This window comes from Mustela putorius, unplaced genomic scaffold, assembly GCF_011764305.1.
Source record: "Mustela putorius furo isolate JIRA1106 unplaced genomic scaffold, ASM1176430v1.1 tig00000450_pilon_pilon_pilon, whole genome shotgun sequence".
NCBI classification, from domain to species: domain Eukaryota; kingdom Metazoa; phylum Chordata; class Mammalia; order Carnivora; family Mustelidae; genus Mustela; species Mustela putorius.
Window position 1 is genome coordinate 636,007 of NW_025421385.1, and position 26,201 is coordinate 662,207.

The 26,201-nt window shown below is 54.1% G+C and overlaps 2 protein-coding genes across 20 annotated transcripts in view; one reads left to right on the forward strand and one right to left on the reverse strand.

The window, feature by feature from the left end:
* Positions 1-610: 610 nt before the first annotated feature.
* Positions 611-1,589, reverse strand: CUNH6orf120 (chromosome unknown C6orf120 homolog). Its single transcript, XM_045080300.1, has 2 exons — positions 1,468-1,589; positions 611-1,211 (listed from the first exon to the last, which is right to left on the reverse strand). Exons 1-2 carry the CDS (start codon positions 1,587-1,589, stop codon positions 611-613), a joined length of 723 nt encoding a protein of 240 aa, XP_044936235.1.
* The window catches only part of WDR27 (WD repeat domain 27), a 151,746-nt gene continuing 126,928 nt past the window's right edge, over positions 1,384-26,201 (forward strand). For 4 of the 19 annotated variants that reach the window (XR_006606764.1, XR_006606765.1, XM_045080000.1 and 1 more), the window contains exons 1-5: positions 1,390-1,669; positions 10,528-10,645; positions 10,846-11,041; positions 21,534-21,675; positions 25,131-25,255. Coding sequence is in view for 16 of the 19 variants with exons in the window: in XM_045080000.1 (XP_044935935.1) it covers positions 1,588-1,669; positions 10,528-10,645; positions 10,846-11,041; positions 21,534-21,675; positions 25,131-25,255 (663 nt within the window). In the remaining 3 variants the exon portion in view is untranslated. Of the gene's footprint in view, positions 1,670-8,307; positions 10,646-10,845; positions 11,042-12,561; positions 12,995-13,114; positions 13,453-15,158; positions 15,298-16,175; positions 16,520-21,533; positions 21,676-25,130; positions 25,256-26,201 lie in introns of those variants that run through there. The other 15 variants (XM_045079988.1, XM_045079989.1, XM_045079992.1 and 12 more) reach the window with 13 other exon arrangements.

The window sequence follows — 26,201 nt, forward strand, 5'->3', positions numbered from 1 at the left end:
GAGAAATAATCATTTTCCCAAAGTGTTTTTACTCTCTTTCGTACTCTGGCTCTATGCAGAAGCGCAGTCGGAAACCTTCGGCGCTGGTCCTGCGCTGACCCCACAGGGGCTAGTCTTTGCGGGAAGCTGGGCTGATCCGAACGGTTTCCGGCCTATCCCGGGTGGCGAAGCGGTTACTCGGTGATGGGCGGGTCTGAACTACGGGTGGCCCCGGGAGATTTCCAAGGGGCCGGACCACCTTCGGGGCGGCCGGTACGGGACGGACCCGGGTCTGTCCGCAGCCCCGGGAGGGCGCCGCTCCCGGGACCTGGGGAGCGAGCCAAGCCCCGGAAAGGAGGACCTTCCGGACGCGCTTCCACGCCTGTCCGAGCGCGCCGGCGTGTCCGGCCGCCCGCGGCCGCCCCCGCGCCCCCGCGCCCCCGCAGTCAGGTCAGCCACGCGGCCAGCAAACGGAACGAGTGGAAACGCTTTATTGCGCGCGTCCCGCCACGGGGATTCGGACACCGGGAGGGGCCCACTCCCCGCTGGCCCGTCCGTCCGACCGTCCGGGCCGCGAGGGGACAGGGCCGCATGGCCTGGGTCTTCCCGGGGGCCCGCGCCCGCCCGCGGCTCAGAACAGGACCTCCAGCACCAGCTTCAGGAGGCTGATGAGGACCGTCCAGAGCACCGACTCCTCCTCCGGGGGCGCGTCCTCGGGGGCCTGCGCGTGCCGGTGCGCCCCGCCGTCCGGGGCCGCCGCGTCGGCGAACGGGGCCGGCTCCGCGCTGCGGTCCAGGTACACCTTCATCTCGAACGCGCTCTCGCGGTGCGACGGGTGCCCGTACACGCCGATGCCCACGGGCCGCCGGAAGTGCGCGGGGATGGCCACGGCGTCCGCGCCGCACGTCGCGGACTGCAGCGCGTAGTCGTCGAAGCTGGGCTGCAGCGTGCTGTCCGACACGTAGAGGTCGGCGTCCCCGCTGACGCTGCGCATGCGCAGCACCACCCGGCCCTCGTGGCTCAGCCTCAGGTAGCTGTAGTTCCCGGCGCCGACCTGGCCCTGCACCACGTGCAGCAGCACCCAGGCCCCGGGCGCCTCGTCCTCCTCCGGGAAGCCCGCCGGGGACGCCGCCTGCCAGGCCAGCAGCAGCAGCAGCAGCGGCGGCAGCAGCGCGCGCTGCCAGGCCGCAGCCATGCCCGCCGCCTGGGTCACCCGCTCCCGCGCGGACGTCCTGCCGGAGCACCGAGGGCGCGCTCAGCGCGGGGGCGCGGCGCCAGGCCGCCGCTCGGGGCGGGTCCCCGGAGGCCCGCGGAGGACGGGGGGCGGGGAGCGGCGGGGGAGGGGCGGGGAGGGGGCGGGGACGCCGCGGGGGAGGGGGGGAAAGGGGAGGCGGCGGGGGGAGCCCGAGCGCGAGGCCGGGCGGAGGGCAGCGCTGGGGGCCACGGTCCTGCCCAGAGCGCGGGGCCGCGGGAGCCCTGGCCCGGTACTTACCGCCGCTCCCGGAGGGGTCCCGGGTCTGGAGCATCCGGGCCGAGGCTGGGCCGCCGCGCCGCAGCAGCCGGAAATGAGGCGGCGCCCGGAAGCGAGGCGGCGCCCGGAAGCGCGGCATGATCCGGAAGCGGAAGCGGAAGCGTCCTGGGCCTCTGGCGGAAACGACGAGAGGTTGTGGGCGCGGCGCCGCGGCGGCTGGTAACCAGGGCGACGGGGCGGGGTGGGGCGCGGAGGGCGTCCCCCTCGCGGGCCGCGGGGAGAGGCAGGTGCCCCCGAGGCGAGCCGGTCGCGGCGCCCGTCCCCGGGCCTCGGCGCCCGCAGAAACCCGAGGCCTTCCGAGCGGATTCGGAGGCGCCGCGGCGGGGAGGGGCCGGGCCGGGCCTTGGACCGGGTCCGCGCGAGCCTCTACGCTCGGGTCCCCGTCCGGGCGCGGCCGCGGGCGTCCGTGCGGTCCCGCCGCGGACGCTGGGGCCGGGGCGGCGCGTCGCGGGCCGCTGCGGGGGACGGCACCGCCGGGGCGTCTGCCCGCCCGTGCGGTGCCCCCGCCGGCCGCGCGCAGCCCGGGAAGCCGGTCGGCCGGGGGTCGCGAGCCGCGGCGCGGAGCGGCCGGAGCGTCTCTCGCCCTTTCCCTTTAGGAGCAGTTGTCGTTCCGGGGGCCGCGCCGCCGAGCGCCTGCAGCGAGTCTGCGGGTTGGCCGCCCGCCCGCCGGTTCGGGCCCCGGGGCGGCCGCTCGGCTCCCGCGCGGCCCGTCCACCGCCAAGGACGCGGCCGGTTTGCTCTCGGCGCGTCCTGTCGCGGGGACGAGCGCTCCAGCGGCCTCGACACGCTAGACCTGTGCCCGCGGGGTCCCCGGCTTCGTGGGCTTCCCAGATCCCCGGAGCTCCTCGACCTTATTCGCCCGAGGCCTTGTGCTGGGCCTCGTGCAGCTGCACTTGGGCCGCGTTCGATCCGGGATCCCGTCGACAACCTCCGCAGTCCGCGGTCGGGAGTCTGGGCGGCGCGGGGCCGGACGCGGGGCAGGACGCGGGGGCGGGACGCGGGACAGGACGCGGGGCCGGACGCGGGGGCGGGACGCGGGGACGGGACGCGGGGCCGGACGCGGGGCAGGACGCGGGGGCGGGACGCGGGGCCAGGACGCGGGGACGGGACGCGGGGCGGGACGCGGGGCCAGGACGCGGGGACAGGACGCGGGACGGGACCGGGGACAGGACGCGGGAGGGATTGCAACCAAGGGGGCCGCTGGAAATCCGGGGCTCCGGGAGCTCAGAGCTGAGAGGCGCTCACCAGGGCCCCGGAGGCAGGGCCGGAGAGAACCCGGAGTGCGTTCGGCTACCGCGCCTGTGTTGTCTGGGCCCCGAGGTTGCCCCGGACGGTTCACATCCCCCCCGCGGCCGCTGAATCTGTTCAGTCACAAAAACTCAAGTGAATAAACTTAAAGATCACGTTGGCTCTTGGGTGGTGCCGAGTCGGGCCATGTCCCCAGCGAGCCTGGGAAGGAGCTTGGCTGAGCTGTAGGGACCGAGAGGCTTCTACGGGGCAAGGGCATGAGAGGGGCGGTGCTGACCACGCGCTGGTCCGGGCAAGGCCGCCTTCCTCGGGGAGCAGAAGGGGTCTGTGGGCCCGACGACCCCACTGCTGTGAGCAGGAGATTCCCGGCCGAGTGTGAGAAGTTGCACTCCTGGGGATGGAGACTGCGGTGAGATTACGTATGAGGTCTCGGTCTGCTGCTGCGGGGTTTAGCACCGCGACTGCACGCGGCTCCTGCTCTCTCTGTAGCGATCAGATGCGGCTGAGTGCTCACCTCGAATCCCGCCAGGGTACATAGCGAGACAACAGACACGTTTCCCCTTTCCCAGAGCTAGACATTAATCAGGTATGTAATTGTGTGTGTATCTATATACACTTGATCTCTGGACAAGGCGGGGGTTCGGTGTGACCCCCTCCCGTCCCCCCATATGGTGGGAGATCTGTGTGTAACCTCTGGCCCCCTGAAACCTGGCCGCTGAAAGCTTACTGTGCGGGGGAGGCCTTCCCCGTAGCGTGAACAGTTGGCTGACGCACACTTCGTGCGGTGTCTGTCCTGTGTCCTGTGTTCTTACAACAAGCTCCGGGAGACGAACGCTAAGGAAGGTGTGTTTACGGTGCTGACGGACTCTGTGTCAGTGGGCCTGCTCAGCTCCCACCTGTCTTGTGGAGGGACAAGCAAATCTGAGGAATGAGCTGGGTCACAGGAGAACAGCGAACGGGGCCAGGCACATGGGGCGGGGATGTGGTGTAGGATGAGCTCCAACAGCTGGGCTGGGCCACGGGTTTGGTCTTTATCTTCAGAAAGACGGGCAGCTGTTGGCAGCATCGAAGCAGGACATTGCGTTCATACCTCAGAGTTCAGTCATTCCTTGATGGTGGGTCCAGAAGGAGCTCCTTACGGACCTGAATCCCCCTCAGGCTGCTTACGGACAAGTAACAAGGACTGGCCTGGGAACCGGTGCATCTCAGAGAGAACTTCCTGTAACCCAGCAGCCAGCACCCTATGGGAATGGTGGAGCCCGGACAGTGAAGGTGGTGCCCCAGGTGCAATGCATAGTGCACGAAAGCATCCGGCTACAAACCTGAGAAACCTGCACCGGGCTTGGGAATTGGTCCTGAGTAAATGCAGGTGATCATGCCGCAGCTCTGGGAACATGAGACGTGGGCATCCCACAGCCCTGCGGACTGCGGTCCTCACTCCCTGCCTCCTTCCCAGAGGCGTCTGCGTCCAGCCCCGCCGGCTGCTAGACCGCTGCTGCGCAGACACGATTGTGTACGTGCTGTCGTGAATATACCCCTCTGTCCTCCGGGCTGCGGCCCGTGGGCGTTGGGCTGTTTCCGATTTTGGACTCGGGGACAATGCGGCTTTGAGCAAGCTGATGGGTGTCCTGTGGTCCGCGTTTCTTGCTGCGTGTGTCCGTGGTTCCGTGTGTCCTTGGCGGGGAATTGCCCGAGGTCCGTGCTGGTTCCAGCTTACCTGGCCCCTCCCACGGGGTTTGGAAGCTCATCTGCACTCCGTGTTCTGTTCTTAGTCTTTTCGGTGTGAACCATTCTGGCCTGTGTGTGTGGTTTTCGCCTCTCGTTTCAGTTTGCATCTTCTCCGGGTAGTTGGCCGTTTGGAGGTCTTTCATGAAGGGCCTTGTGCACATTCTTCTGTTGGCTTCTCTGTCTTAGGATCTGTACGAATTCTTTGTACGTCCTGGGTGTCTTGGTCAGCTTTCGGTGCTGTCCGTCTTCCCTACTCTGTGGCTGGTCTTTTCATTCCCCGAATGGTGTCTTCGGAGGAACATAAGTTTTGTGTTTGTGGATTTGTGTGCTACGATACGATATTATCGTGGATGGATGTTACTGAAATTTCTACCTTTCTTGACCATCTAAATGGTAATATAGACTTAGACAAACATGGTTTTTTTTTTTTTTCGTTCTCAGTATCTGTTCCTTTTATGGCAATAGTACTTGCATTTCCTTGAGAGGCACATCTTTTCCCTCTCCTGGCCAGGCCCCAGGGGTCACGGTTCATGACATGTGGGGCTGACTTGTCAGCACAGTTTTATCCTTCTGATCACATGGTAAATTCAAAGATGAGAAATGGCCCCAAATGGCCCAAACTCAATGACCTCAATGTTGAGGCTTTGGCAGGAAGAGATGGTCACCTTTCCCAGGGTGCCGGAGCTTGAGAGAGTGGCTGTGGGAGCCGCTGGCCAGCAAATGGCAACAGAAAGGAGAAAGGAGAGCCAGATAGACCGTCACGGCTCAGAGACGGAGAGGCCAGGCCCGGCTGGCTCAGGCTGCTGCACGGAGCCCTGCACACACCTTGCAGTTAAAGGCCTGCCCCTCCGGAGATGCCCTTTCTTCAAGGCCCATCCGGCTGAGCTTTCTCTAATCTGCACTGGGAGGGTTCTCACTGACAGGCAGAGTAGCTGTCATGGTGTCTACACTGTGTCCCACTGAAGGTAAGGACCACCATTGCGTTTTATATTCTACTTAGTGCTATTTTGGACATCCTGAAGAAATGGATCTTGGGAAATGTATAATGATTTGCTTGTTTTAAGTTTATAGAATGAACATTTATGAATCAATATCTAGTTCTTTTTTTTTTTTTTTTAAATTTGACAGATCACAATTAGGCAGAGAGGCAGGCTCCCCACTGAGCAGAGAGCCCGATGCGGGATCGGACCCTGGGATCATGACCTGAGCTGAAGGCAGAGGCTTAACCCACTGAGCCACCCGGTGCCCCAATATCTAGTTCTTAAAATATTTTGATACACATTACCAAATAGCCATAGCTTATGCATATTTATTTTCTTACCAGTGGAAAAAGTCTGCACAGGATATTTTTGTTTTATAATTTTAGTTATTGCCAAGTTGGTAGATGAAAAATGATATTCTTTTGTCTTATGTTGTATTTCTAGATTACTAATTTTTGTTGGGCTCTGGTATTAATCCTCTTGTGAATTTATTGCTCCTGTTTATTTTTTTATTTTAAAAAAAGTCTTTTTTTATTTTGTGTTTTTTTCCATCATGATACATGTACTCCGTCATCCGCATCACCCATCTCCCCCAGGCCCCAACCCATCTCCCCTCTGGTGACCAGCAGTCTGTGCTCCGTAGTTGAAAGTCTCTTTTTTGGTTTGTTTCTCTCTTTCTCTCTCTTTTCCCCCTTTTGTTCATTTGTTTTATTTCTTAAATTCCACCTGAGTAAGACCATCTGGTGTTGGGAGAAACCATTTTGTGCTTAGTGTAACACTCTCTGCGTCCATCCGTGTTGTCGCGAACGGCGAGATTCTGTTCCTAACTGTGGCCGAGTGACACTCCGTTGTGTGTCGTCTTCTGCAGCCGTTTATCAGTCTGTGGGCACTTGGGCTGCGGCCATTACTTGGCTATTGTAGATGTAAACATAGTGGTGCATGTCTCCTTTTGAATTAGTGTTTTTGTATTCATTAGGATAAATTCCCAGTAGTGTGATTATTGGGCCAGAGGGCAGGTTTGTTTGTGTGTTTGTTTACTTGAGAGAGAGAGGAGAGAGGGAGAAGCAGCTTCCCGGCTGAGTGTCTCCACTCAGTATCAGTATCCGCGCGTCTGCCGGATGCAGAGCTCCATCCCAGGACCCTGACATGATGACCTCACCCAGGCAGATGTGTAACCAACTGAGCTGCCCAGGAGCCCTCATAATAGGGCAGTTCTATTTTTAACTTTTTGAGGAACTTCCGTATTGTTTTCCAGAGTGGCTGCAACTGTTTGCATTGCCACCAGTGCACGAGGGTTCGCCTTCCTCTGCATCCTCTGTGACACCGCTTGTTTCTTGTGGTGTTGATTTTAGCCGTTCTGACCAGTGTGAGGTGATACCTCACATCTTCCTCGTCCATTCACCAGTCGATGGACACGTGGGCTGTTTCTGTAGTGTGCCTGTTGTAGAGATGCTGCTGTAAACACGGGTGCACATATCCCTTTGAATTAGTCCTTGTGTACCTAGTAGTGCAATGCTGGTCATAGGGTAATTCTGTTTTTAACTTTTTGAGGAGCCTCCATGCTGTTTTCCAGAGTGGCTACACCAGCGTGCGTTCCCACCAGCGGTGTCAGAGGGTCCCGTTTCTCCAAGTCCTCGCCCACACCTGCTCTTTCTCGTGCTGTTAATGTTAGCCGTTCTCACAGTGCGAGGGGTACCTCACTGAGGTTTTGGTTGGTATTTCTCTGATGATGAGTGATGTCGAGCACCGATTCATGTGTCTGTTGGCTGTTTGTACGTCTTCTTTGGAGAAGTGTCTGCTCATGTCTTTGGGTCGTTTTTAATTGGATTATTCATTTTGGGGGCGTTAAGTCAAAAAGTTCTTTATAGATTTTGGATACCAGCCCTTTATCTGACATGTCATTCACAAATATCTTCTCCATTCTGTAGGTTACCTCTAAGTTTTGTTGACTGTTTCCTTTGCTGTGCAGAAGCTTTTTATCCTGATGAAGTCCCAATAGTTCGTTTTTGCTTTTGTTTCCCTGCCTTTGGAGACAGGTCTTGAAAGCAGTTGCTGCGGCTGAGGTCAAAGAGGTTGCTGCCTGTGTTCTCTAGGATTTTCGTGGACTCCTGTCTCACATTCAGGTCTTTCATCCGTTTTGAGTTGATCTCGGTGTGAGGTGTGAGAGAATGGTCGAGTTTCAGTCTTCTGCCTGTGACTGTCCCGTGTTCCCAGCACCATGTTGAACAGGCTGTCTTCTTTCCATTGGACATTCCTTCCTGCTTTGTCAAAGATTCGTTGACCCTAGAGTTGAGGGTCCACTTCTGGGCTCTCTATTCTGTTCCATTGATCTACGTGTCTGTTTCTGCGCCAGGACCACGCTGTCTTGGTGATGACAGCTCTGTAGTAGAGCTTGACGTCCGGAATTGGGATCCCCTCTTCATCCGTTTCCCCCACCCTCTACTGCCCCCTCCCCCCCAGTTTCCTCTCTGTGCTTAAGAGTCTTTTCTTTCGGGGGGAGTCTCTCTCTCTTTTTTTTTTCTTTGTTTTTCTCACACGTAAGTGAAATCATGTGATACTTGTCTTTCTCTGGCTTATTTCGCTCAGCATAATACCCGCTAGTTCCATCCACATCATTGCAAATGGCAAGATTTCATTCTTCTTGGTGGCTAGTGATACTCTCTTTACACATATGCCACATTTTCCTCATCTCTTCAGTGGGGAGATTCTTTTTTTTTTTTTTTTTTAAGATTTTTTTTATTTGACAGAGATCACAAGCAGGCAGAGAGGCAGGCAGAGGGGGAGGGGGAAGCAGGCTCCCCGCTGAGCAGGGACCCTGATCTGGGGCTCGATCCCAGGACCTTGGGATCATGACCTGAGCTGAAGGCAGAGGCTTTAACCCACTGAGCCACCTTGGCACCCCAATGGGGAGATTCTTAAACATTTTTTAAACAGTTATAATTTTTGATATATTCTTACACGTTTCGTACAATATTTTATGTTTGGGGGAAGCACTTGGTGGAGCCACACAGTCATTTCACTGCATCTGTCGGGGTCCCTCCCCTCATCACCAGCTACATGCTGGCCCCAGTGCTGGGCACTGGTTCCTTTAAAATAGTCAAACCTACAAAGCAAATTGTGGTACCCTTAAAACATTTAGCTATTTTTTTTATATGAAACTGCTTTCCATGTCTTGGCAGTTTGCAAGAATAATAAAACCAAGTTTATGAATTGGAGAAGATTGTACATTAAAATATCGAGAATGTTTTTATTTTTTCTCACAAGCTCTTGCAGAATTTTCAAGTCTATGACAATTGCGTCTCGTTTGCTTTAACAGAGACCTTTTGTTCTGTGGGAGCGCGCGAGCTCTCCCTGACGACTGACGACTTTACCGCTCAGATCTCTCCGCTCGCCTGGTCCGTCGGCCTCACAGAAGCTGTGGTCAGGGTTTCCCGTCGGGTCTCCTGCCGGCGTGCTGGCTGCCTGCTTCTGGGGCGCTTCTCAGTAGCGTAGCTCGGGCGCACAGTCTTGTAGGTCTGCTTTGTGCTGTTCAGTCGTGACCACTGTCCCCCGCGCTTGAAGGTGCCTGTGGCCGACTGTCAGCGCCTGGGTGCTGTGTCCTGTGGGCCTAGCCCCCCGTCAGGTGTCCTGGAGGCTTTCTGTGGGAAGGCCCACCCCGTCCGCGGTCCTGGAAACTCTTGGGCCCATCTGAGCTGGCACCGTGGAGCTGCAGGATTGCAGCCTGGTGCCCTGACCCCAGCCCCGTATTTTGCCTCTGAAGGGGTTACTTGGGTCAGGGTGTGTGAAGGCCAAGGAGGGGCACATAGCAGGTGTTTGTGGCACTCAGCTGAGACCTGACTGGGGAGAGGCCGGCAGGTGGACAGCTGGAGGGGAAATCTTGAGACAGAAGAGACATCCGAGGTGAGGAGAAACAGCTCTTCTCTTAGAGCCAGGAGCAAGCCAGCATGGTGGGTGCGGAATTGAGATTTGTTGGCCTTGAGGGCCGCTGTGCTGCCCGGGCCCGGGGGAGGCTGCCCTTCGGGAAAGAGGTGGTGTGGGCAGTCTGTGGTGTCCTCACCACTGTCGGGGCGGGGGTGGTTTCTAGATTGTTTTGTAGATTTGTGTGATCTTTCTTTTGGTTATTGAGGCCAAAGTCCTCTTGGAGGAGGCCAGGCCTCGGTGTAGATTGGGTGCGAGAGAACAGGGAAGGAAGGGCTGCCATTCGCGTGGGCTCGTGTCCCTGGAAACCAGAACATGTTTCTGCTGTGAAGAGAGGTCTGGATGTAGAAAGGGTCGACCTGAGAGTCATCCTGCTGTCCAGGCTCCCTGAGCCAGAGCCCTGTGCCTGGAGCGGGGACCGGGCCCCTCTCTCCCTCCCTGTCCCTCCTCATCCTGATGTGTCCGTTGCGCCAGACTGAAATGTGCGTTTTCCCGAGTAGCTTCGTTCAGCCCTCCGGCTCTGACCCGAGCTGAAGCGCAAGCCTCTGTCTGCTCCGTTGCCGAGCACAGCAGGCCGTCCCACTGGACGACGTCCCCTCTTGTAACTTCATCCCGTCGCCGCCGGGCACTGCCACCTGGTTTTCTTCTGCCTGGACCACCCTTTTCCCCGTGAAGCCAGCGTGTGACGCACAGCTGGTCCTGTGAGTCCACTCGGCCACCATGGTGACCAGATGGTTAAACCCTTTGTCCATAGCCACGTCGGCACACTCTGTGGGTGAGCTTTTCAGGCCTAATGCCCGGAGTGAGGCGCGGCGGAGCGGGATCAGGGCGACTGGAGGACAAGGGAGAGCGCCTGCGAAGTCCTTAACCGGGAAGCGGGCAGGCTGAAGCGGCTTGTTAGTTCTGTCAACGTTTCATTCATTTGTGCTTTTATAAGAGGGAGTCAGGGAATCAGCGACTATCACCTCAGGTAATCGACTTAAAGGACACGATGTTGTGTCACCGTTGAACAAACCCAAGGGAGGCCTCGGTTAATGTTGCACTTCACGACCAGCTTGCGTGGAGATTTGGGAAATGATTTCGTCTCTCGAGGTCCTTGTAGTGGTGAGCAATGTCAGTAACGACTTTCTGTTCGCTCCTCAGTGCTGGTGCCGGGCTCGTGCGCGGAGGACCAGCCTCATCGGCGCCTCCGGGAGGTGCTGTCAGCCCGCTTGCCGGCCGCAGGAGGCGTGTCAAGCAGGAAGAGGGGCCGCGAGTCAAGGTCTGTTGTAAAGCCGTGGGATGAGTAGCTGTCGTGTGTGTGTGTGTGTGTGTGTGTGTGTGTTTGTGTGTGTGACCCCTCTGGGACCTTCAGTGATGACTTGGGAGTGGGGAGGGGTGGCGAGTAAGTGGGTGTGACGAGCTGTGGTGTCTGCATTCAGTGCTGTCCCGTGGTTGTCCTCTGCACACCTGTGCCCTCAGATCGCAGATGGAAGACGCCCGAGGGATTCTCTGTGCTGATGGCGGCTGCCTCGGTGATGTGCTCACAGAGAAGGGCCTGGTGGCCCTGAAGGAGCCTGTGGCCCACGTCCAGCTTGCTTGTAGCGCTCAGTACTGTGCTTTCCCTGCAGATGGGAACACGCTTTGTGTGTGGAGCACCGAGGACCCTTCGCACCAGGTATCTAGAAAGGCGTGTGTGTGTTTCCTTCGATCCGGTAACACAGGCGGCCTTGTGCTTGCCTGCCCGCTGCTCGGATGCCCCGGGGCCCTCCAGGACCCACTGCAGGAGAGATGCAAACCCTGTGCCGGTGGTGGCGTCCCAGAAAGCAAACAGCCTGGAATCACCTGGTTAAAGAACGTTCTTGGGTAATGGACGCCTGAAGTGTTGGTGTGAATGTGACCCAGACAGGTTCAGTTTGTCGGTTTTACAGCACGTTCAGGAGGGTTACTGCATCTACTGCCGAATCTTTTACATGAAGCTGACAGTTTTAAAGACACTAGTTTTCATTCGGAAATTGTGTCATGGCCGGTACCCTTATGGGCAGGCTCTTGACAGCGGGTCTCCCTGGGCTGAAGGAGTGAATCCGGAGTGAATCCGGTGTTGGGACCCTCTTTCTGCTCACTTCGGGCTTCGGAGCCAGGCCCGTGTTTGCCCGAGTTCCCGGCGCTCCGCTCACGGCGGTCCCCGGGAGTCCCCGAGCGATGCCCCCACCGAGTCTCGGCCGGTTTAGCGCGTTTCTGCGCACGACTTGCCACCCGCGGGCGGGCTCTGGCCGCGGGTTCGCGACGCGTCGGTCCCTGGGCGGCTCCGGGCCTCCTTCTGGCGCATTTTGGTGCCGCTGCCGGGGCGCAGGGGTGAGTCCGTCCGGGTCGGCGGGTCACGCCGAGAAGGTGTCCGGGGCGCTGCGGGGCCGCGGGATCCGGGCTTGTTTGAAGGCCACGTGAGGCGCCCGTGCGGTCCGCGTCCGTCTGTCCGTCCGCGGATCCCGGTCGGGGCCTCCCGGCGCGGGCGGATGCGGGCGTCGGGGCGCTCGACGGCGCTGAAGGCGCTTCCAGGTTTGGACGTGCCCCTTTGTGACCGGCGCCCCGCGGCTGCGGCCGTCTCCGGCCAGGTCGTCCGTCCGTCCGTCCGTCCGTCCGTGTCCGCGCGAGCTCTCGGCCGTGCGCGCCGCGGCTGCCGGGAAGGAGCCGGCGCGTCCTCTCCGTCCCGCCGCTTCCTGGGACCGTCGCCGCGGAGCTGACCCGCGCCGGCCCGGCCGCGCCCTGCTCTTGGCCACGTCGGGGCCTCCCGGGACCGTCGCTGCGGAGCTGCGTCCTGCGGCCGTCGGTGGCCGCGCGGGTGGTCTCACCTGGCGCCTCGGACCACGGGCCGCCGCCCTTGCTGTCTGAGGCCGGGCCCGTCCGTAGCGCCCGCGCGGGGCCTCGTGGGGGCCGGACTCGGGGCGCGCCGCGGCCGCTCCCTCCGCGCGGGCCTGTGCGGGCTGCTCTGTCCGGCCCGGTCCGTCGGCTCGGCCGCCCGCGCTGGAACCGCCGCCCTCGGCCAGCCCCGTGGGATCTGCGCGTTCGCTGCTGAGGGTCAGGTCACAGGAAACGCTTACCTCGGGGGTATTTTGGCTCCATTTTCCGTTCTAGGGGCTCCTCTTGACCTTTCTTAAAATTGTAAGACTTTATTATTGTATTATTTTTCATATTTTAAAGATGACGTATTGGTTCGGCGCAGAGCACGGCGAGCAGAGCGGAGCGGGGAGGGCCGGAGCGGGGAGGGACCGGCTCCGCGGGAAGCGGGGCTCGTCCGGGACCTGGAGATCACGGCTTGAGCTGACAGCAGACCCCTGACGGCGGAGCCCCCCAGGCGCCCCAAGACCTTATAAATGTTTGTAAAGCAGTTTGAGGTTCACAGCCAAACTGAGGGGTGGGTGCCGGGATGTCCTGTGTAGCCCGTGTGCCACGGGTGACCCACGGCCACCCCGTGGTCAACACCCGGCACCAGAATCCTGCCTCGTTGCAGCTGATGACGCTCCATGGGCACGTCCTGGTCACCCAGAGTCCACAGTGACCTCAGGGGTCACTCCAGGCGCTGCGCATTCTGTGGCTTCGGACCCATGCATAGTGACGCGTGTCCACACTTCGGGTACCACGTGGAGAGTTTGCACGGCCCTAAAACCCTGTGCTCTGCCGCCTTCATCCTTCCTCCCCAGCCCCGGCAGCTGCTGAGCTTTCCCTGCCCTTAGGGCTGTGCCTTTTCCCGTAGGTGGGGCCACCCAGTGTGCAGGTTCACACCAGCTTCTCGCACTGGGTGACACGGCCGAAGGTTCCTCTGGGTCTGCTCATGCTTCGACGGCTCATCCGTCTTTAGCTGTCTGGATGCAGCAAGTCTGTGTTTCCCTGCGGCTTCCAAGTTGTGGCGCTTCTCAACAAAACTGCCGTGGACATCCGTGGCAGGCTCGGTGGCCACACGTTTCAGCTCCTTTGGGTGAATACTGAGGAGCACGAGTGCTGCATCATCGTATGCGAAGAGATGATTTGGTGTTGTAAGAAGCTGCCAAACTGCGTTTCACAGTGGCTGCACCGATTTGTCACCCACTGGCAGTGAGTGAGAGACCCACCCCTCCACACCCACACTGGCAGGTGGACTTGTCGGAGTCCTGGGTGTTGTTACCCTGGGCGGTGAGGAGTCGTGACATTGTGGTCTTCATCCGTATGTCCCTGATGACTCATGACGTGGACTTTGCTTTCTTGTCACCTGTGTATCTTCTTTTGTTTTTTTTTTTTTTTGACAGAAATCACAAGCAGGCAGAGAGGCAGGCAGAGAGAGAGGAGGAAGCAGGCTCCCCGCTGAGCAGTGAGCCCAATGCAGGGCTCGATCCCAGGATCCTGGGATCATGACCTGAGCCCAAGGCAGAGGCTTTAACCCACTGACCCCCCCAGGCGCCCCATCACCTGTGTATCTTCTTTAGTGAGGTGTCTGTCATGGTGTTTGGCTCATTTTTTAACTTGGTTATTATTGTTGCCTCCTAAGAGTTCTTTGTATATTTTGGGAATAGTCCTTTATCAGACATGTCTTCAGCAATACTTTATCCCAGTCCGTGCTTTGTCTGCTCATTCTCTTGATGGAATTTTTATTTATTACTTTTTTAAGAGAAGTTGCCAGTTTATTCTTCCCATTATAAAGTGGAAACTAACACTTACTTTCTCTTTTTAAATTTTTTTTTGTGTGTGTTATGTTAGTCATCATAAAGTACATCATTACTTTCTGATGCAGTGTTCCAAAATTCATTGTTTCTGCAGCACCCCCAGTGCTCCGTGCAGTCCGTGCCCTCCTTAGTCCCCACCACCAGGCTCACCCATCCCCCACCCTCCTCCCCTCCAAAACCCTCAGTTAGTTTCTCGGAGTCCACAGTCTCTCATGGTTCACCTCCCCTTCTGATTTCCCCCAACTCCCTTCTCCTCTCCATCTCCCCATGTCCTCCATGCTATTTGTTATGCTCCGCAAATAAGTGAAACCATATGATAATTGACTCTCTCTGCTTGACTTATTTCACTCAGCATAATCTCCTCCAGTCCCGTCCATGCGGATACAAAAGTTGGGCATTCGTCCTTTCTGATGGAGGCATCATACTCCATAGTGGATATGGACCACATCTTCCTGATCCATTCGTCCGTTGAAGGGCATCTTGGTTCTTTCCACAGTTTGGCGACCGTGGCCATTGCTGCTATAAACATTGGGGTACAGATGGCCCTTCTTTTCACCACATCTGTATCTTTGGGGTAAATACCCAGTAGTGCAATTGCAGACTCATAGGGAAGCTCTATTTTTAATTTCTTGAGGAATCTCCACACTGTTCTCCAAAGAGGCTGCACCCACTTGCATTCCCACCAACAGTGGAAGAGGGTTCCCCTTTCTCCACATCCTCTCCAACACTTGTTGTTTCCTGTCTTGTTGATTGTGGCCATTCTGAATGGTGTAAGCTGGTATCTCAATGTGGTTTTAATTTGAATCTCCCTGATGGCTAGTGATGAACATTTTTTCATGTGTCTGATAGCCATTTATGTGTCTTCATTGGAGAAGTGTCTGTCCATATCTTCCACATATTTTTTGATGTGATTATCTGTTTTTTGAGTGTTGAGTTTGAGGAGTTCTTTATATATCTTGGATATCAGCCCTTTGTACTGTCATTTGTGAATATCTTCTCCCATTTTGTGGGTTGCCTCTTTGTTTTGTTGACTGTTTCCTTTACTGTGCACAGGAGTTTTTAATTTGTTGACTGTTTTTTTGTTGACTGTTTCCTTTGCAGAAGCATAGGAAGCTGCTGCACAGGAATTTTTAATTTTAATGGAAGTCCAGCCTATCGGTTCTTACTTTCATGGATCATGCCTTTGGTGTCTTATCTGAAAAGTTATCACCAAACCTAAGTCATCTGTGTTTTCTCCCATGTATGTATGTATGTATGTATTTAAAAGATTTTATTTATCTGACAGAGAGAGAGAGACAGCAAGACAGTACACAAGCAGGGGGAGCGGGACAGGGAGAAGCAGGCTTCCCACTGAGCAGAGAGCCTGATGCGGGGCTCGATCCAGGACCCTGAGATCATGACCTGGGCTGAAGGCAGATAGTTAACGACTGAGCCACCCAAGCACCTCCCATGTTATTTTTAAGGAGTTTATGGTTTTCTTCGTTGTATCACCTTTGTCCCTTAGTCAAAGTTCATTTGACTGTGTTTCTGACTCTCTTCCTTCCCATAGATCTGTTTGTCCTCTCACCAGTCCGTACACTTCCAGTCAGTGGAGCTTCCTCATGAGTCTTGAAGGCGGGTAGTGTCAGTCTTCCAACTCGACTGTTGTTTTCCAGTATTATGTGGCCATTCTGGGTCTTTTGCCTCCGTATAAACTTTAAAATCAGTTTGTTGATTTTTTTTTTCAAAATTAAGGTTTATTTCCCCTATATGCATCTAATTCTTGTAGGTCATTACATTCGTCTTACGAAGTTCCGTAACAAAGTTGACCCCACACCAAAGGAGTAGTGCAGATGAAAAGGAATCCCATTCAGTGTCTCCCGTCCATGTTCTGTCAGGACTTTGGTTTTTATCTTGTGATGTTTCCTTCTGTGCTCAAATGTGGTCCACATTTGAGTCTAAAAAATATTTATATTTTAATGGGCTAACTATCCGCTGTAACTTCTTTTATTTTGTTTTGTCTTTTTATTGTAGAACATTTCAAACATAACAAAACTAAGATAGTAAAATGAACGTCATGTACCTGTCACACGTTTTTATTTTTTAATTTTAACTCCAGTATAGATAACATACAGTATTACATATTTTTAATAGTTATTCCTATTTTACCTTTTTTGTTAATCTTCCAAATGTTTTTGACTGGGATATTTTAAAGCCAAGTCAGTATATTTTAGCATTTCCCCTCTACATATTTCAGCATGTATCTTGAACAGATAAGGACTTAATATCTAGTAATTTTTCAGATATTAATGATTTTAGTTGGTTTATTTGAGTCATGATTTAAAAGACATCTGCTCATTGCATTTTGTTGGTATGTCTCTTATATGCCAGCTTTTCTGACTCAAAGTGCCTACAGAACAAGACACGAACACAGTGACAGCAGTGCCGTGATGCAGCCTTCCTGTCCCAAACTGAGTGCTCAGGTCATTTCTCTGTTGCTGCAAACCGCTGCAGTAAATGTCCTTTATGCTTATTCTTGCACATTTGTGTTTTTATTTCTACACAATATATTCCTACAGATTAGACAAGTCAAATTGTGTGTACATTTTAGATTTTTAAGATTATGCCAAATTTTGGAATAGTTTACATTCTCATCATTAATGTATGAGAGTGCTCATTCCCCATACCATCACAAGGAGCAAAAAATAAGGACTTCCTTTGGAGCCATGATGGAATAACAGGTTTAAACAGGGACTGTTATCCCCAACAAAAGAGGTACAAATTAAGTGAGCACTATGATTGTACCAACTTTCCACCTGGAGACACCTAAACTACCAAAACTGAAAGAGGAAGAGATAGAAAAACAGACTGATAACCAGCAAATAAATTGAATCAGTAACCAAAAAAACTACCAACAAACAAAAGTCCAGGACCAGATGGCTTCACAGGTTAATTCTACCAAACATTTATTTTTTAAAAAATAAAAATTTAATTTTTATTTAGATTTAATTTTAAGTTAAGATGGGAGAGGAGAAGGGAGTTGAGGGGAATTAGAAGGGGGAGACGAACCATGAGAGACTGTAGGCTCTGAGAAACAATCTGAGGGTTATGAAGGGGCGAGGGTGGGACGTTGGGGGAACCAGGTGGTGGGTATTGGAGAGGGCACGGATTGCATGGAGCACTGGGTGTGGTGCATAAACAATGAATTCTGTTACACTGAAAAGAAATTAAATTAAAAAAAATTTTTTTAGCTTAATAATAAATACCCCGATTTTAAAATGAGCAAAAGATTTGAGGATATTTAACTAAAGAACTTATGCAAATGTCAAATAAGCACATGAAAAGATATTCAACATCTTGTCATTACAGAAATGTAAATCACAGCAAAATAAGCAAATAGTATACACCTATCAGTATAGTTAGCATCTAAAAGTTGACTACACCACATGCTGGCAAGGGTGAGGAGGAGCTGGATCTCATACACTGCCGGTGGGAATTTCAATGGTAAAACAGTTTGTTGATTTTGATTTGAATTAGATTAAGTCTATAGATCAAGTGGGAAGAATTGACATCTCGACAATATTGAGGCTTTCTATCCACGAACATGGGATAGTTCTCCATTCCTTTAGTTTTAAAAATTGCTCTCAACAGTTTTATTTTTCCTCATAAAGATCTTATATAATTTTAAAAAACTATTTATTTATTTGAGAGATAGAGAGTGAGAGACAGTACAAGCAGAGGGAAGGGCAGAGGGAGAAGCAGCTCCCCTCTAAGCAGGGAGCCCAGTGCGGGACTCGATCGCAGGACCCTGGGACCATGACTTGAGTTGAAGGCAGACGCTTAACCAACAGAGCCACCCAGGTGCCCTGTAATTTTTTTTTTAATAGAGAAAGTGATCACGTGTGGGTAAGAGGCGAGAGAAGATCTCAAGCTGGTTCCATGCCCAGCGTGGAGCCCGACCCGAGGCTCAGTCTCACAGCCCTGAGATCATGACCTGAGCCCAAACTGAGTTGGGTGCTGAACCAACTGAGCTATCCAGGCACCCCAGAGATGTTACACAACTTTGTTAGATTTGTTAGCGTTTCGTTTGTTGGAGTGCTGATGTAAATGGTATTGTTTTTAATTTCAAAGTCTACTTGTTTATTGCTGACACATAGGAAAGCAGTGGAGTTTTGTATGTTGACTCTGTATCCTGCAACCTTGCTGTAAGTGGTGAGTGTCCGGAGCGTCTTGCCGATTTTTTTGGATTTTCTACACAGATGATCATGTCATCCATGGATAAAGACAGTTTTATTTCTTTCTTCTCCATCACTAGACTTTCTATTTCCTTTTATTGTGTTATTATATGAGCTCCGATTCCCAGTATAATGTGGAGGGGAGCGGTGAGAGGGATGTTCTTGCCTTGTTCCTAATCTTGGCAGGACAGTTTGTAGTTTCTCACCTGTTCACAGATTAGCTTCGGGTATTTTGTAGATACTCTTGGAAGGTTGAGGAAGTTCCCCTCATTCCTAGTATATGTATGGGGAGTTTTTATCATGAATTGTTGGATTTTGTCATCTGCTTTTTTCCTACATTTCTTAAATGAACTGTTCTGTGAAGCAGCTACTATTTCTATTCATTTGTTCGTTTGTTTACTTGTTAGAGTGCAAGCACATATGACTGTGGGGGCAGAGAGAGGGAGAGAGAGAATCTTAAACAGGCTCCCGGCCCAGCTGGAGGCTGACACAGGGCTTAGTCTCATGACCCCGTGATCATGATCTGAACCAAAATCAAGAGCTGGATGCTTCCGTGACTGAGCGACCCAGGCACCTGAACATTTTTTGTTATTTTCATGTGATTTTTCTTCTTTAGCCTGTTGATGTGATGCACTAATTGGTTTTCAAATGTCCAGCCAGACTTGATTATGTGCAATAAATCTCCAAATTCTACTTGGTCATAATGTATAATTTTTTAGTATATTCTATGGTTTGATTTGCTGATATTTTGAATATTTTGTTGATATTTTCATCCATATTCATGAGGGGTATGGTTTTTTAAAAAAATATTTTATTTATTTATTTGACAGAGAGAGATCACAAGTAGGCAGAGAGGCAGAGAGAGAGAGGGGGAAGCAGGCTCCCCACCGAGCAGGGAGCCCGATGTGGGGCTCGATCCCAGGACGCTGGGATCATGACCTGAGCCGAAGGCAGAGGCTTTAACCCACTGAGCCACCCAAGTGCCCTGAAATATGGTTTTTAATTTTCTTTTCTTGCGATGTCTTTGTCTGGTTTTGTATTAGGGTAATCCTGGCCTCATAAGATGAGTAAGGAAATATTTCCTCTGCTTCTTTTGAAAATAATGTTTCCCTCCATTTTCTTTCTTCAGTTTTCTGAAAGAGATTGTAGAGAATTAGTAAAATCTCTTCCTTAAGTATTGGGTAGAATTCACCAGTGGAACCATCTTGGTCTGTTGCTTTTTGTTTTAGACGATTATTAATTATTGATTTTTTTATACTTCCATTTAACTTTTTGAACGTACGGAGTAGAAGTATAATGATTGCTTTAATGTCCTTGTCTAGTAATTCTGCAGTCTGGGTCAGTTCTGGTTTGGTTTCAAGGCCTGCTGGATCTGGATGACCCATGGGTGGGTGTTTTCCATGATTAATATTTCTCTTGGTTTTTGACTCCTTGAATACCTGATTATTTTTGATTGACTGCTGGACATTATGTATGACAAAATGCACAGCCAGTTGGGCTCTGGGTGATCCGAACTTCTTTCCGGGAGAATTTACGCTTGCTTCTCGTAGCCGGCTGGCTGAGGGCACTGGCCGTCCCAGGTCACGAATCCAGCTGGACTGTGAGAACTTGAAGGTGGGCCTGTGAACACGTTCTCTTGCCCGTTCACTGTCCTTCCTGGGGCCTGGCCCTTCGGGTCACTGCTCTAGGCCTGGGCATTTGAAAACATGCCCTTCTCTCCTACCTTAGTAGGTGGGTATGCTTTTTTTAAGGGGAAATTTATTAAAATCCATTTGTAGTGTTTTAAAGGAAAAGCAACGCGCGGCGGCCTCAGCCTGAAGGTCGCCAGCCCTGTTCTCTGAAGTCTTTGTCCAGCTGTGGGATTCTTTGCCCTTTTCCCAGTAAGATAGTTCTGTTTGTGCCTGAAAAGGATGCATTTAATCACACCATTTTGGGGCTCCTACTGGAATAAGTGTCTCAGGTTTCAACTGCCTTTCCTGGGATTGCGAAGCCTGCCGTTGGACAGAGGTCTTCCCGGGTGGACGGCCTCGCGTGTAGGCCCTCCTCTGTCTCCTTCTCTGGTCTTAAGTCTTTGTTGCGTTCATTGCTCTCTCATGTCTTAAAGTGTATCGGAATGTTCTTGGCAATTTCCCCCGAGAACAAGAAGTTCTCATCAGGAGCGTGGTGCCGGTGAACGGGCCGCTGTGAGCAGAGCTCTCCTCGTTCTCGTGTTTGAGCGATGGCTTCGCATCCAAGTGCCTACTGTCTGCTGACCTTCAGCTTCTAAGTCCCTACTTAACACTGCCCGGTGACCTGTGTTCCCTCCTGGTTCTGGTCCCCCTGCTTATGCCGTAGTCACCCAGGGTTTCCGCCTGGGGCGCTGATTATCGATGCTTCTGCCCCTCCCCCAACCCTCCGTGCCCACGGGTCTGAGTCTCCGTCTCTGCCACCCCAGTTCAGGCCTTTACTGTGCTTGCTTTGGCACGTTTGGTCCCACTGTCCCCACTGCGGTCCTTCTTCCATACTTACAGCAGTGTTGAAAGTTTGCTCGTCTGAAGACGAGTTTGCTTGTCTCCTGCTTCTGCTTGTACCGTCGCTGCCGGCTTCCCGCTGCCCACCGTGCTGGCAGCAGCCCGCACACAGCGCCCGGCCTTTCTGGGGCACCGCGGTGTCCCGCGCTTGTCCCAGGACCCTCTGACATGCGCCCTGTCGGCCAGCAGCCCGAGCCCTGCCCTCCTCTTGGGGGTTTGTCTTCATTGCCATGTCTTTCATGTCCGGCGCAGCCTTTCTTCTCGGGCATCTGGCACGGATGGGGTCAGCACTCGCCTAGTTAGTGACTGTCGAGGAGGTGGAAGAGCGAGGTGACCTGTGCGGCTTCATGTGTGCGGCTCTCGGAGTCGCGTCGCAAGGAGAGGGCTCACTCGAGGGAGTGACCGAGTAGAATATTAACAGGAATTTTAATAAATGGATATGTGGGGGCGCCTGAGTGGCTCAGTGGGTTAAAGCCTCTGCCTTCGGCTCAGGTCATGATCTCAGGGTCCTGGGATCGAGTCCCACATCGGGCTCTCTGCTCAGCGGGGAGCCTGCTTCCCCCCTCTCTCTGCCTACTTGTGATCTCTGTCAAATAAATTATATCTTAAAAAAATGGATATGTGAACTAAATGTATTTGAAAACTCAATCCGTTTGATTTATTAGGTTTGAGATCATGCTGTTATGTATGTTTTCATGCTTTTAAGTGTCGTGTGTAGTTTCTGAGAGTTTCGTGTCTGTTCCCTCTTGCAGCCTCTGACCCTCGGAGGCCACCACGAGCCGGTTACTGCCGTGGCGTTCGGAAACGCAGCGAGCCCGCACCTCCTCTGTTCTGCCTCACGAGATCATGTTATAACGTGGAGACTACACGAGTGCAGACAAAAAGCTCTTCAAGGTACATGAACATTGAAAATAGATTTTAAACATGTACAAAGGGAACAGCTAGCTCATCCTTCAACACACTTGGTTTTCTAACGGGGCTGGGAGAACTTTTACTCCTCCGACCCGGAGACCAGCCGGGTGTCCGAGGTGGGTGTTCTGCACGGAAGCGCATCAGACGCTCAGATCTCGGACCCCGGCCGTGTGTGAAGCTGACAGGATAGGCTCATTGGTTTAGGCTGCCGTGTGTTGTTATTTTGAACCCTGTGGTCTTTGTACGCAGGCAAGGGGAAATATTCTTTCCTTCAGGCAGTGAGGAGCGGCAGACGTGTATCAGACGCGCAGGCGACTGGTTATGACTTGTGGGGAGCACAGCAGAGAGGGCAGGTGAGGGGGCAGAGGACGTGGGCAGACGCCCTCACGTGCTGCTGTCTCTGGGGAGGCGGCCTTTGTGCCAGAGGAGGGAGGGGGAGCCGGATGGCAGGGCTGGCGCCGGGCAGGGGCACTGTGCTGGGCGTGTGCTCAGGCCCTCTGTCCCGAGAGCTCTACCTGCAGGGCACACCGAGGAGGGGCCCCATGGTAGCAGCACGGGGGGTGTCAGAGAGCGTTGTCAGGTGAGGTGAGAAGCGAGGCAAGGACCGTGTGGCAGAGTTTGAGCTTTAGGTCACGGAGCCCACGGAGAACTCCCAGGATCGCTCTAGAAGGCGAGCATGGGGGGTCTGAGGCAGCAGCATACGGAGTAGTTTATGCCTCATCTCGTGTACTTGGCAGTTGAGTGTGTTAGCACAGGTACATGTGCACAGCCGCATACACATGCATAGCTGCACACACACGTGCAAACCACACAGAAGCACAGCCACACATGCACGCATGTGCAAACCACACACAAGCACACCGCACAGCCACACACATGCACACACAGCACAAATGCACAGCCCATGCACACATGCACAGCACACACATGCACATGTACACAGTGCAGAGTACACATGCACCGCACACGTACATACACATGTGCACAGCTCACACGAGTGTAGTAAATATACAGCACACATGTAAATGCATCTAGCGGTGTATACATGTAGTAACGCAATCCCCTGTGTACATACACACATGCACATGTACGCTACACATGCGCATACAGTCAGTGCACACACGCACACAAGTACGCACGATTCGGAAGCATGTTCATGTGCGTACAGCGCAGGCACACCCATGAACGTCGGTACACGTGTCTGTATGGACAGCGAAGCACGTGTTTGTTATCTGCTCCCACGGAGGTCTTTGTACACAAGTACCCTTCCCTGTGGGAATGGGCTGCGCTCTTTGGAACTCAACGTGCCCGTGGATGCAAGTGGTCTGGTCCGTGGACAGGGGTGCAAGCCGTGCCTGAGCCATAGCCTGGCGCTCCCATCGGTGCAGTGGGAGGCAGCTGCTCCTGCGTCCCGGAGCTCCAGCAGTGGGGCTGGGTAAGCTGCCCATTCCTCCTCCAGGGAGGCTGCAGGGGCCTGGGCCGGCTGCAGCCCCACCAGGCTTGGTTTCCATCCTGTGGTGGGTGTGGGCAGGTGTGTCGGATCATAGCATGTCCAACATGATTGTGTTTGCACTTGGACTAGAAAAGACGTTGTGACCTGGGGCTGTCCTTGGTCACTTGTCCCCAGTCTCCTGAGTGTCCAACGCTGGCTCCGTGTCATTCTCTCATCTCTTCTCATTGGAATGGGGGCTTTTCCTCTTTCCCATCAAAAATTACTGCTTTAGTGATGCCAGCAGGCTCTGACAGCTGCCCCCTCTGCTCTCGCCGAGGCCTCCCTCCTGCCTGGGGTCTCCCATGTGAACTGCGCCGGACCCCTGCACGCGGACGTCTGACAGCACTGCCGCTTGCCTGTCCCGACCGCCTTCCCCGCAGCAGCTCAGGTCACAAACCGTGGCACCGTGCTTCTTCCCTGCACACCTCCACACCCAACCGACCCCAAGTTCTGTCTGCTGTACGTTCAGACTGTAACCAAACCTGCACACTCCTCACCCCGTCCACTGCTCCCCCGCAGTCCGGCCACAGCGGTCACTCAGCGGGGTACCATGTTCGGTCCTCCTGCTCCCCTTGCCCAGGCTTCTGCTCTCTACTCAGCAGCCAGGGGTCCCTGGAAGACTGGAGTCTTGAGCACACTACACTTCTGCCCAAGCCCCCCAGTGCCTTCCCACCTCAGGCAGACTAGGGACTGACAGAGCTCTGGGACCCCCAGCCGAAGCCCCCGTCTCAAGGAGCAGCTGCACTTAGTCCTGCTCCTGGGCCTTTGCACCTGCTGCTCCGTCTCAGGATCATGGTGGGTTCTGCCACATCCTTTAGGGTCTACTCAAGTGTCTCCATTGCCGTGGGCCCTTCTGGCCACCGCCCTGGGCCTCAGTCCCTTTGTGCACTTTGCTTTTTCCGCCGGTATTCACTTCCTTCTGTCATTGTACGTTGCTTGTTTGCTAACTTTGTTTATTGGTGTCTGACTGTCCCGGCCCTACCCCGGGGAAGCTTTCCACAAAGAGAGGACTTTGTCTCCTTGTTCACCGATCTGTCCCAGGTGCTGAGGGAGATGCCTGGGGTAGCACAGGTGCCTGTTGGACACTCAGGGAACGAGACCATGGGGTTTTAGCCAAGAGAGAACTCCAGTGATGTGTGCACATCTCCCCTCTGTAGTCCGCGGGCTCACTGTGACATGACCGTGCTGGACAGGGCCCCTCCACAGTGGTGCTGAGTCCCGCTGCATGGTGGCACGTTGGTTGAGGGACGCTGTGTGAGGCTGCGGGTCTGCACATGTTGTCACCTCAGGCCTGCAGGCGTGCCTGGAGACATCCTCCTGGGGGTAGAGAGGCCCCGGAGGCTCAGGTGGGCACCCGGTGCCTTCCGCCTGTCTGACACGGACCTGAGCAGCTCACACGACCGAGATGGGAGCTGGTGTGGTCACGGAGGAGGGAGGGTTGGGACTATGCGTGATTCTGCAGGACCCCCGCGTCTGTGCACACGCAGCCTTCCTAGAGACCCGTTATCTGTGATGATGTGGAGTCATTTTCTGATGGTCGGTCCCTGCATTCCAGGGGACCAGAACTGTTTACACTTAATGTTTTTTTATTTTTTTATTTTTTTTATTTTTTTTTAAAGATTTTATTTATTTATTTGAGAGAGAGACAGTGAGAGAGAACATGAGTGAGGAGAAGGTCAGAGAGCGAAGCAGACTCCCCGTGGAGCTGGGAGACCGATGCGGGACTCGATCCCGGGACTCCGGGATCATGACCTGAGCTGAAGGCAGTTGTCCAACCAACTGAGCCACCCAGGCGTCCCTACACTTAATGTTTTTATGTCAGGGAGCTGAAGTCACACCTAAGCTCGTGGTCACTCTGCGTGCAATGTTACGGGAGAGAGCCACATTGTCAGCGCTTTCCTGTGGCCTCCCAGTAACCTACCACTAACGCCGAACCTCCATCTAGGGCTGACTCCTCGGGGGCTGGTCGTGGGCACCCTGCTGGGAAAGGTGCTGTGTTTGAGGTTGAGCCCGGACGACCGCGCGGCTGCCGTGTGTGCTGGAAAGAAGATATTTGTGCTGGATACTGCGGTAAGGCTTGGCACCTGCCGCGTGTGGGTGAGCACGGCCGCCCCCTCTCAGGAGCGGTACTGCTTCCTGGTGGTGGGGGAAGGTGTCCGGACCCTGTCCTCAGAGAGTTGCCCGGATCCCATACGGCTGTTGTGTCCGTCGTGACGCTGGTCCTTGAGATCAGGCCATCGGCACGCTTAGCAGGCGTGTTCGGGCAGATGTTCGCTGCTCTGATTTCTCCTCCTTTGGTGATTGTCCAAGCCTTCCCAGCTCCGTGCTTTGTTCATCGCTTTTCTCAAAGCCCGCTTCCTGCCCAGAGCTGGACTTCCTCACCTTCTCTTACCTGGGTTGGTTTAAGGAAATGTGTCTCCTCTTCTAGGCTCCACGACTTCTACATCTCGCATCTGACTAGGAAACGGGGGCCCGCTGGGCTCTGCTGGGTGGGCGTGAGAGAGCAGGGGTGGGCTGTGAGGGCGACCTCCTGTGTGCTCAGAGTGCACCCTGCGCTTGAGACCTGCTCCGGAGACGGATACCCAGGGCCTGGCCTTGGCTTCGGTTTGCCAAGTGAATGCAGTTGACCAAGCTGTTGGCCCGCAGGGAATTTTCTGCCCTATCTACTTAAAAAAATCTCGGTTAGGGAAGATGTCAGGCATAAAATCTTTTTTTTTTTTTTTTTAAAGATTTTATTTATTTATTTGTCAGAGACAGAGGGAGAGAGAGTGAGCAAGCACAGGCAGACAGAGAGGCAGGCAGAGGCAGAGGGAGAAGCAGGCTCCCTGCCAAGCAAGGAGCCCAATGCGGGACTCGATCCCATGACCCTGGGATCAAGACCTGAGCCGAAGGCAGCTGCTTAACCAACTGAGCCACCCAGGCGTCCCAGGCATAAAATCTTAATTGGGGATTAACCAATGTGTGCTAGGCAGTTTGGGGCACAGAGTGTGCCTTTCTGTGTTCATGTGATTCTCGG